The following is an 11896-nucleotide window of genomic DNA, read 5'->3' as shown; positions in this document are numbered from 1 at the left end:
AACAGGGCTATGGACTATGTGTCACAAGATTGAATTCGCTTGAGGAGTGACCTGCCAATATTGAAATGATGGGGGCTAGGTTAGGGATATCTCCAAATGCTATACCCATGGTGTATAGTCACCTTGCTAATCTGACTATGACTGGACTACCATGATTAAACCAGCAGGATTTAAGGGAAGTTCAACGACTTGACTTATGGATGAAAGGGATATGGTCAGCTTTATGAAAAAATAAACCTGCTTCTTCTATTAGGAAGACACATCCAGATGTTCCTCTTCAATACTAAATGGGCCCTTGTCGTACTAGGAGTTGAGCGTTATTCAGGGTTGGGAAAAAATCCCAAGATCTGATCTCCAAACAGTTGGTACTCCGAGCCAAGTATCGTCCAGTGGTATGGAGGTCTCTCCATGGTGAGCATGGACACTTTGAAGTTGATAAGACACGTGGACTAGTGAGGGATTGGTTTTCTTGGCCTAACATAGCTAGATGTAGAAGACTACTGTAAAAACGTTGGCACAGGTGTATTAAGGAAGAGACTCCCTAAAAAGGCAGCTTCTTTGATGAATATCACCAGTAATGGGTCCCTGGCCCGTGTATGCATGGATTCTTGTCCTTGGAGCCTGATCATAGTAACACCAGCAAGATTCTAGTAGTCACTGACCATTTCACTTGATATGCCCAGGCTTTTCCATCTAAAGATCAACGAGCTTCAACAGTTGGCAAAGTTTTATGGGAAAAGTACTTATTGGGTTACCTGCAAGACAACTGCTATCAATAAAGAGATTTTGAACGTTGTCTCAAAAGAATGACTGTCTTTATGTTGGATACGAAAATCTCAAACACCATATCACCCACAAGGGGACCTCAACCAGAAAGGTTCAACAGGACACTGCTAAATATGTTGGGGACTTAAGAGTATAGATAAGGGAAAGTGGAATCCGCATGTAAACGATTTAATACATGCATACAACTGTACTCATAACAAGGCCACCGGGTTCTCCCCTTACCACCTCATGTTAGACGGGAGGCCATCTTACCGGTATATTTATGCTTCGACATGTCAGCAGATGGAACGTTGCGTACTACATATATGCAGTATTATTCAGCGGTTTAACGAGCACTTAAGTGAAGCATGCAAACTTGCCACTGAAGCATCTGGGTCTGCAACTAGGGAAATAAAGATTGCTATGACACGAGTGTCATAAACCAGGAATTCAGTATCTGCGACAGGATCCATTTCGGCTATGCACAAATTTCTGACCGATGGAAGACAGAGCCCTATGTAGTAGAAAAACTGATATAGCAGAAGTATAATTAGAGCCTATATTACCCTTTCCTAGACCACCCATTAGATTGACCTATGACTACCCAGGGGTATCCAATTAAGTCCCACTATTTAGTATGGCCAAATGGATAGTCTCTAACAGTTAACAGTTGTCACATGTAAACTCTGGAAAATATGATACCTGGTGGTGCACAAAGGAATCAGAATGTGGAACTTGTGATTAAAGAATGTCAACTCTTGTTATAACTGCTTGTGTTTAGTTAGGTATAATTTTTTTAGGCAGGCATGTATATTTATAACTATTCTGTTGCATAAGGATTGATAGGGGACATCAATGGTTTTCGTAGGGGGAGAATGTAGCCCCTGCTAGAAATGTGTGTATATGTTGAATAATACTGAGTTGGTCTGCTCCACCTATCACATGGTGCGATGGAGAATGGGCGACGCTGTCCCTGGTCTGCCTGGCAACACATGACTGGAAAGATGGGATTGGATGGGAGGAAGACCGGATGGAATGTTGGAGCATTCTCTCAAGTTGAAAGACAGAAAAAAGTCCAACTGCCATTCTGAGACAGAGAGAGACAGGCCAGGTGATAGTGAGGGGCTACAAAGAGAGAGCCTGAAACTCTCAGAGGTGAAAGAGGATAATTGTATCAGACTGCTAATCAAGAAGAGAGAAAGTGAGTGACGACAGCAGAAACATATTCTCTACACACAGAGAGAGAAGACCAAAGCAAGAGATCAAACTGCTTGCCGGGCTGTCAAAACACAACCAGATAACAGACATTTAAGAGGCCTGTAACTATCAAGTAAACAAACACACATGCGCCATCCTTAATAGGCCTGCAACGCAACTACACGCCATTTTGAGACTACAGCTCCAACAGTGCTGGCAGTAAAATTAGCCCAACGGGTGCTACATTGGACACTGGGACAATATAAGGGACAACAGCACAGCATGCTCAGAGCGTGTGTGTAAATGTAGTTTTTTTTTCTCTAAGAGTAGGGGCCACACGGCTAAGATTGCCCCTGACCGTAAGGCGTTTGTGTGCCGCACTGTTGTGTACCACTGTTGTCTGGTGGATATGATTATGGTGTACTAAGGCAGGATGGACACAGGCCCCACCCTAACACATACAGGGAAATAAGAGGGGTTAGCACATGCAATATATAATATGCAAAGGCTATCGGACCAACTTTATTTTATGCTGACAGCAAATACTTGTACCTATTAACTTGTGCCATATTTTGGAGGGTCTTGTACTTTTCAATTCTAACGAATTTTTTTTCCATAACAGAACCCCCAAATTTCACTAAATGTTGTCCTTGACTGCCCTGTGTGTGTATTGGGGGGAAAAAACCTCCCTCCGTTCAGCAGCGACCACACTTGCAATGCATTAGTTACTTTCAGGGAGATAATGCAGTAAAACGTGGGATGATTTTTTCCTCTTCCACTGACTTTCATTGGCTCAAGGGAACTTACTTCATGAGGAAAGTGGCAGTCTCCATGATAAATATGTAATCAAATTTCCCATGCATGCAGTGCGTGTTGGGGAGAATAAAGTACCCCAGAAGACTGCAGTATCAGATATATACTGTTTTGTTAACAGTGCAGTTCGACATTGCTTTCTGCACACTGTGCTCCAATTGCATTAACCCATTTCCTGCCAAAAGAACCTGTACGGAAAGGCCCCATAAAACAACCAGTTCAATTACAGAAACAACTTCAAATCTATACTATAATTCTAAGTTGGATACCGTCCGTTTGTCTGTCAGAAGCATCGAAATCTTAGAAACGGCACCACGTAGCACAACGAAACTTTCACTGTACATTCTGCTGTGGATTTGTAGGTTAATGCAACTATTTTGAGCTTCCAATGTCACTCACCTCCCAAATTATGGACATTCTAAGTTTCACTCGGCTGGACAGCAATAATGTTTGAGCAAGAGCAGGGGATGGGCTATTAAGGGAGGGGGATGGGCTACTAAGGGATCCTTGCCTGGATCAGAGCTGAGGATCAGTGTCTGTCACTGCTTCCCCTGGCTCTCCCCCTCCGCTCTCCTCCTCGGAGCGCGCTCTAGCAGCCCTGCACTTCCAGGGGGATATAGAAGGCTGCTGCTTCTGCTTCTCCTTACATGTGAGCTGAGGGAGGGAGGGACAGAGGCTGCTTTTGCTAGAAACTATGTGTCTCCCCCCTCCGCTCTCCTCCTCGGAGCGTGCTCTAGCAGCCCGGCACTTGGGACGTGCGGGAGGAGAGGCTTCTGCTTCTCCTTACATGTGAGCTATGGGAGGGAGAGAGGCTGCTTTTTATGCAAGACTGTGTGTGTGTGTGTGTGTGTGTGTGTGAGTGAGAGGAGGGAGAGTGGCGGGAGAGGCAGAGGAGAGGAGGGAGGCGCAGAGGAGGAGAGTGAAGGAGGGAGAGGAGAGTGAAGGAGGGAGAGGAGAGTGAAGGCGGGAGAGGAGAGAGGAGGGAGAGGAAAGAAAAGGAAGGAGAGTAGAGGGAGAGAGCAGTGCGGGAGAACGATCATTGGGGGGTGATGCGAGATGCAGGGGGGGGAGGGAGGTGATGTTTAAACCAAAATCATTACAAAATATATACACATTTTTTATTCAAAAGTATGAGTTAATTATTATTTATTACCCCTACTGCTTTACACATCTATTTTGTGATTTACCCGTTGAACATGTGCCATAAAGATAGGGGTTCCCCGAAATACTTAAAGGGTTCCTCCAAACCAAAAAGGTTGGGAATCACTGGTTATGTGAGATGTGTGGGGGAGCTGTGCCATCGGGGGGAGATGTGCCAGCTAGCGGGGGGAGACTGGCGGGGATGGGGGGGGGGGGTTGGCGGGGACATGTATTCAATATTACATTCCCCGGGCACAAAAGCTAGTCATTCATAATTTCCTTCACATAATTAAGAAGCAATGGTATACGGAGGGTATTTTTTTTTAATAAACAACTTATCAATTTAATGTAGTTGGTCTTGGGGGGGGGGGGAGGGGGAAGAGAAACAAACCAAAAAAAAAAACTCGGAGCAAGTTGAACTGTATTGCGGCAAGCTCCAGAGACCCCTGCCTTGCCATGAAATTAATCAGAAGACATTGCAGCTTTCCATTGAAGATGCTGCTGTCATTTGTGTGTGTTTTTTATTTTATTTATTTTTTACTGTTTTTATACAAATAGAAATATAATTTCCTGAGAATCTAGGGGACAGGGTTGGGAGAATTGCGATTGCTATGAAAAATAAATTCCGTCAGGGTCACAGTTCCGCTTTTAATTAAAATGTACTTACTTGCTTTTCAAGTAAAAAGAAGTACATTTCTGTTTTGCCTAATCTCATCTAGTAGTTCTTATTCTTCCCCAGTCTCTCACTAAAACATATTATACTGAGATCAGCAGCCAAACAACATCCGAATGGACAATGTCTGGATCAACTACCTGCCAGTACATACAACAATTTACCAACAATCTTTGGCAAAAGATCACTCTGGTAACTAAATAAACCCATGACAATTTCATAAAAACGAACACTTGTTTCAATTTGTTTAAAAATGGTGCCAAGCACCTACATTTAACCCGTTATAGATGCCACAGTCATCTGTTCACTGTAGTTATGGGAGAGACTGCCCCTTCAAATTCTTCAGATAGACACCACTTTATGTAATGATAGATTTTGTTATTCCTTAACCCCTTTGGTGCCTGCAATTCATTGCAAAATAACAATCCCCTTATTCACTGGCTGACTGCAAATGTCCTACAATCTGAAGTCAACCTCTGTTGGTAGTCATGCAGGTCCCAGCTGGCCTTGTTAGCAGCGGGAGTGTTACCATGTAATTCCAAGTGTTTCCCTTATATGTTGTGATGCTTTTTACCCCTGCTACCAGAGGCGTCAAAACATTGCAAAGCATTGAATATTAAAGAACCAACATAAGAGCTCTTCAAAAAGTCTAGGTAGAAGACCTTTGAAACTTGACTGGTCTCCTGAATTCGTACTACTGTACCAGCTCTGAAAGAATGCAACCCTGCTCCTTCTTTCTGGAGGCGATATATACTCTGCAGGGAGTCACAGATGGTGTCTGTTTTGGAGATTAAAAATGCAGGGTGAAATTTCCCATATGCTGTGGATGAAGGGAATTCATTGAAGAGCTGCTCTTCAGCGCAGATGGGAGATCGACTCAGTATGTTCAAAACTAGTGGCCAAGCTCATGTCGCACACAGTTCTGAAATGATTGGAAAGTTGCACTAATCGTGAACCACTTTCAAAGTAGTAAATGTGCTTTGAAAGAAAACAGAAAAGATTACTCCTTGGGGGTCAAATATCTCCATTGCTCTATAAAAAAAAACAAGCACATCAATATGTTCTGTGTGCTATGGGTCATTAGAGGAGCCAGCAATATGATTAAATATGTAATGTGGCAGAACCCCTCATCTATTCGTTAACTGTCAGTTGGTCTAAACACCATTTCCCATATTGCCTTCACTGGCCCCATTCTTGAAAATAACATTTTCAACCAGTTTCTGTCTTGAACAAATATTGAATTTCAGAATACCGGCATCATGGTTCTAAGATTGCAGCAGAAGCATTTCCTGTGTTAGATTTAGGATGTAAAAACCGTATGTATTAATTACATACTGCAGAACAAGTATGTGATTGTTAAAAATGGTACATGCGTTAAATGGCTGACTGCTAACCTCATTCCAGTGATACAAGAACAAACCTTGTCCGCACCTCAAAATGTTATATATACACCTATACATCTACAGTACAGGCATACCCCGCTTTAAGGACACTTACTTTAAGTACACTCGCGAGTAAGTACATATCGTCCAATAGGCAAACGGCAGCTCACGCATGCGCCTGTCAGCACGTCCTGAACAGCAATACCAGCTCCCTACCTGTACCTAAGCTGTGCGCAAGCGGGGAGACTATAGAGCCTGTTACAAATGTGTTATTTACATCAGTTATGCACGTATAGGACTATTGCAGTACAGTACATGCATCGATAAGTGGGAAAAGGTAGTGCTTCACTTTAAGTACATTTTTGCTTTACATACATTCTCTGGTCCCATTGCGTACGTTAATGCGGGGTATGCCTGTATATACTGTAGACACACATACAAGCTAAACAATAAAACTTGAATCAAACCATTTAGATATTTGTAATTTCTGCAAAGGAATCTAAAGGGAGTCATCTTTCAGGTAGAACATAATTTATGACACTTGATTTATCACAGATGCCAAAGTGCATCAAAAGTAACCATGAAATACTTCAGCCGCTCCTGTAAAAGCACAAGCCCATCTTCATTTTATTTTCTTTGGCGCCACTTGGGAAAGTATCATTTTTTTTGCATCTTGAGGCCATTGTTCCTGGCTAATATTAGTGAGAGAAAAAAAAAAGTTCACAACCGCCCCTATTTGGTACAAGCAGCATTTTTTTTGTAAAGGGAATACAAGTATTCGAGTTTCTATAATGCTTCAATCAAGGGTAAAAAAATAAAAGCACAACAGTGCAGTCACACATCACACGGGTTTCCCAGGAATGTTCCAAATCTCTAAAACATCCAACATATAATAAAGTAATTGAGGAACAGTGTGCCCCTCGCCTCAATGTCTTCCACTTTACAGAGATTTCTGTAAAACTTCATCTTCATGCAAAAGGCCAAGACTGGGAAAAGGAAGAAAGAGCCAAACCCACTCAGTAACGGCAGATTCTCTTTTGCGGTCTTTTCATCCTATCCTGGTGGCGCTGTGAAGAGTCACCAAGCACACACACATCAGAACTTGTGGTCAGCAGAAGCCAAACGTTACCTGATCAAAGCCACAAAGATTCATAAAAACCTCAAGGAATATACAGATTGTAACAAAAACGGAAATAATAATAATATAAAAACAAAAAAGAAAAATCAATCTATTTTCTGAAGTATCCACTTTTCTGCTGGAGGGGATCTGAAAAGAAGCTAAAGAGTGAATATTAGAAGTCACACATACTTGAAGAATAACTCCCAGTAAGCATTAACCAGTCACAAAACAAGCCTGGTCTGAGTGTAATATAATAGGCATTTTTAGTCCCTGGAATTCTTTTTTTCTGTTGAGCTTTCAAGTGGAAATGTCCATGTTGATACAAACGTGATGAAACAGCAGTTCAGATGTTTATACTGTACATTTTATACAAATTTAAAAAAAAACACAAAAACATTAAAATAAAAAAAAAAAAACACATGGCAAACATTTGACAGCACATTTAGCATAATTCTTATCACCTAATGCCCCAACTTAAAAAATAGTGTGTATAAATCCCACCGCTCACACCTTTTCAATCTGTATTGCTGAAACTTAACAGTCCAACGGAGAGTTGAAAAAAAGAAGCTGGGTCCGGGTGTGCAAACAGAAATCCAAAGTACACTCACAAGGTCCTTGTATCTGAGATGGCCCCAGAAAACAGTGTTTTACGCTGTAATTTCGACACGACAGTTCAAGGCAGGAATCCAAAAACCTCTTGTAGACCATTAAAACTTGCTTTGGAAAGCTTACGAAAAACATACATATTATATATACATATAGAAATTATTATTATTTTTTTTTTTTAAGGCAATGAAATGGTGACAATTCCTAAGATTCGTTCTAAGAAACGAAAATATACATCTTTTTTTCTTTTCTTCTGAACTTCTGGCCGGACAGAAAGTAGAAAACAAAGTGACATAAAACATGCAACACTTGGTTCATGTACACAAAAATGACCCCATAGTTAAAAAAAAAAAAAAATGCCATTTGGTGTTTCCATTGAATCAGAAGTGGAGTAAAGGGAAAAAAATAAAGCTCACCGTTTCTAAATCACCTTTACAGATTGGTATCTATAGCATATTCAGTCTAATATGTTTTTCAGAAACAATATGGAAAAACATTCTATAAAATCATTCATCTGGCCATGTATGCTTCTGACCAAGGGGGAAGGCACTGCAACGAGCGGTCACCGTGCCTAGAATCTGTTTGCAGGCATATGGAAATTTGTTAAAAAAATACAATTAACCATCCATCCTTTATAGCACAAAAATTGTGCTGCACATTTAGTCAAATAGGCTGATCATCTCTTGAAACCCACCCGTTAACTTAAATAGTCAGGCCCTTAAAAAAAACACCCAGAGATGCTTATAAGAGACCTGGGTGCAGATAGGGGGGATTCAGTCAGATGCCAGCATTTTTCAGTGCATTTTGCAGAGAGGGTCTACATTTCGAGCTTTGCTGCTTATTTTACACAGAGGAGGCCGCCAACGTTGGCTATGAACTCCTCTAAGCTCTTCAGGAAGGACATTTTCTGCTTTCGGTCAAGCGTGGGAGGAGTGCTGCTTGCTGTCAGTTTGTTGAAGGCGTCGGCTAATCGCTGGTAGATGAGAGGATCTTGCTGGCTTGATAATAAGGTTTCCACCAATTCGGCATACTCGGCCTACAGAGGAGACGAGGAAAGTTGTGCAATGAGAAAATTAAGTGCTGCAGGCAAAACGCCTTTAATATAGGAACAGGACTACTACCAATATATATTGTCGACTTTGTGCTCAACTGTAAGACAACTTGGGTCTGTGAGAGCACATGCAAAAACAAGTAATATCCAATATATTTCTAAGTTAAAGGCATGCCAACAAAATATGCAGAATAGAGGGAGCATACACTGAATCTACGCTGTACTATAAAACCCTGTATAAATAAAGAAGCACTATTGCATGTTACGTCATCAAAAGCTATTGTGGTAGAACATCACTTTTTCATGGACGTTTGCCTGTAAATGATATTTGCTATACTGGAGCGGTTATACCAGTCATGTTAGTCACACGCACGAGGATGCAATCACTTATGTCACCAAAAGTAAGGACTATACAAAGTAATGAAGTTTCTTGACATTTACACCATGAGAAGAAGTTGCAGTAGACTGCAATGCTATCCCTTGCCATCTTAGGCCTTTAAAGATCTGGACGAGATAAAAGGTCACCAGGTTATTGGGCTAAATGCTTTGAAGCAAATATAGAAAAATATTTATAGCTGGGTTTAGTAGACAGATTTAGAAGCTGAGCACACGGCTTGTGCGCTCATTTTCCATCACCCGCAGGCTATGCACAGCACGCTCACTAACAAACTGAACTGGAGCACTGCCCCTATTTATCCATAGCTTCTCCATAGGTTGGATGCATGAACAGAAATGATGCACATTATGTACCTGATTTAGACACACCAACGTGTAAAACGCTTCGCCGGCAGCTGTGGTCATCTCAGTATTGTGTTTTTGCAAAACAAGCATATCGAAGACCAGCTGAAATGATATGACACGGTGTAAGTATAGCTACCAAGGTCGGCTAAAATTATTTTGAAATCAAATGAAGGAAATAGCATTCCTACCTTGAGAAAGTGCCGCGTTGCTGCAAGCAGGGGGGAATCAGTCTCCTGTGCTTTCACACATTGCTCAGCCAGTGGTGTTAATGCTTCAAGACAAAGCTGAGAAATCTCCGAGCTCATACTTATTTACATAAAGTTAAAGAAATATTCCTTCTTTGGCACTTTTAACGTGAAACGGTGCACGTGACAGGGAAAGTCATAAGGATTTACACACAACACTTCCCTATGAAAAAGTTCCTTTTTTTGAATGTTAAAGAATTATTCATATAACACGTCTTTTTGAGAACTTAAAAAAATAGCGACCAGTGGGATATTCTTAAAACTACTTAATGATTCACTGCAACTTGGGAATTACGGTTTCATTTTCTCCATCAGGGAACAGCCCTAAAAAAGTTGCTTTCTGCACACCTGCAAATTGCTTTTTGCAATTAGGATTTCGGGCATAAATAAGCAAATCTACAGTATAGGATACCTTTACTTAAGAAATAACTATTAAAACAGTGTTTTATCACAACTGCAATACATGTGAGAATGCGCTTTTAAAACACGCAGTACCTACATGAAGACAGTCACTAGCCCTCATTTTTTTCTTAACATGAAAGTGGGCCCCTATAAATTATCGCACGTAAACTGATGCAGAATTTCTTAACTTGATAAGGCCTCGGACATAGTAAGCGCTTAGGTGCTGCTGCTCGCTCTTGCTTGCTGCCGCTCGCTCTACCAGGAGCTTTTTGCTGTCCTGGCAGAGGAGACAGCAAGCGCGTTTGGGAGGCGGGTATCACTGTGTGTGTGTCACTTTGAAGTGGTCTGTGTGTTTGTGTGTCACTGGGGAACGTGTGTGTGTGTGTGTGTGTGTGTGTGTGTGTGTGTGTATATTATATAATATTTTAAAAATTAAAAAAAAAAGACGTGAGAATAAATTATTTATTAACGTTGTGCAACTTTGATAAATATATTCGCGCACACGCACGCACGCACACACAAACACCACACAGACACATACACACTGGTACACACACACACACACACACACACACACACACTCACTCACTCACTCACTCCGCTGGCGCCAGACAATAAGGACCCTGTTCACATTTCCCTGCTCGTCCTTTCATTGGATGCTGAGGCGTCACGTGAGCGGAGTCAGCGCGTGAATTTAAAATTTCACTGTCGGCTCTGTTCAAGCGTGCCTCAGCAAGCAACGGAAAGCATGCGCGAGCCCCTACTAAAGTCGCTTTAATTGCGGCTGTAGGGGCTCAGTGGCAATCATCAGCAAGCGAGAGCACGCTTAAGCAAGCAAGCACTAACCATGGCCTGGGCCTAAGAAAGCTTTGATGCTCACGTACAAACCTTTGCCAAAACTGCCATCGTTGTTTTGTGCTAAGAGGATAAGTATAGTAGATGTTTCCCCCTGGAAGAGCGTGTCAGAGAAAACTTAAAACGTAAAATAACCAGGGTCAGTAAAAATATTACAGTTTTTTAAAATGACGACGACGACAATACGTCAAACAGACCTCCTACGCGTTTCTCACCCATCGGGCGGTTTTGTGCTAAGCCTGCTGTTTAGTCAATGCTTTAATGGCGTATTCACTCATTGGGGGTAACTTCCTTGCCTTTATTACTTTTGTGACTTTTGGCTTATTTTTGAATTTATTTTTAGAAAGATTCAATCACCCCAGAAAGTAGTATTTTTACTCCTCAATATTGTGTGAAAGATATGTGTTCCTCCTCTCCATGTCCTGAGTTTATTGCTTACCAGCTAATTATTTTTCTGACCAATGAAGGCATCAATTCTTTATTAAGAACAAAACAAAAACAATGTGCCTGGAAAATTTGAGGAATGACAGCCGTATCACCAAAATATATTGAAGAATGTGAAAGCATTCCTTTACCATAGAAATGTTTAAATGTTCTTTTTATTAATGTCAAACAGAAACGTGCAAGGTCTGAAGGAGAGGCTGACACTGACTTTGTAGCACCCAGCTTATATCAAGGTGTACGCTCCTTGTGACTTTGGGCAACTCTGTATCTTCCCCAGTGCCTCAGGCACTAAGGTGACAATTAGGATTGCAAGCTTTATGGGGCAGGAGACTTATTGTGCCTCCAAACTTCTATGTGCAGTGCAGAGTATGGTGTCTGCTCACACAATATTTTTCTTGTATAGCACTATTAAGCTTGCCACTGTGTTAGGATCATTTTGGTCCCAGCAGGAGCTGCTCCTTT

The 11896-nt window shown here is 41.5% G+C and overlaps 1 protein-coding gene across 3 annotated transcripts in view; it reads right to left on the bottom strand.

Annotated features, from left to right (window-relative positions):
• Nucleotides 1-6484: 6484 nt before the first annotated feature.
• XPO4 (exportin 4) overlaps nucleotides 6485-11896 on the bottom strand; it is a 74400-nt gene continuing 68988 nt past the window's right edge. For all 3 annotated transcript variants that reach the window (XM_075592282.1, XM_075592283.1, XM_075592281.1), the window contains 3 exons: nucleotides 9677-9794; nucleotides 9498-9590; nucleotides 6485-8732 (listed from right to left, as the gene is read on the bottom strand). In XM_075592282.1, the coding sequence (XP_075448397.1) occupies nucleotides 8535-8732; nucleotides 9498-9590; nucleotides 9677-9794 (409 nt within the window). In that variant the 3' untranslated portion in view covers nucleotides 6485-8534. The remainder of the gene's footprint in view (nucleotides 8733-9497; nucleotides 9591-9676; nucleotides 9795-11896) is intronic.

This window comes from Ascaphus truei, chromosome 3, assembly GCF_040206685.1.
Source record: "Ascaphus truei isolate aAscTru1 chromosome 3, aAscTru1.hap1, whole genome shotgun sequence".
NCBI classification, from domain to species: Eukaryota; Metazoa; Chordata; class Amphibia; order Anura; family Ascaphidae; genus Ascaphus; species Ascaphus truei.
This window is presented reverse-complemented; position numbering and strand designations above follow the sequence as displayed.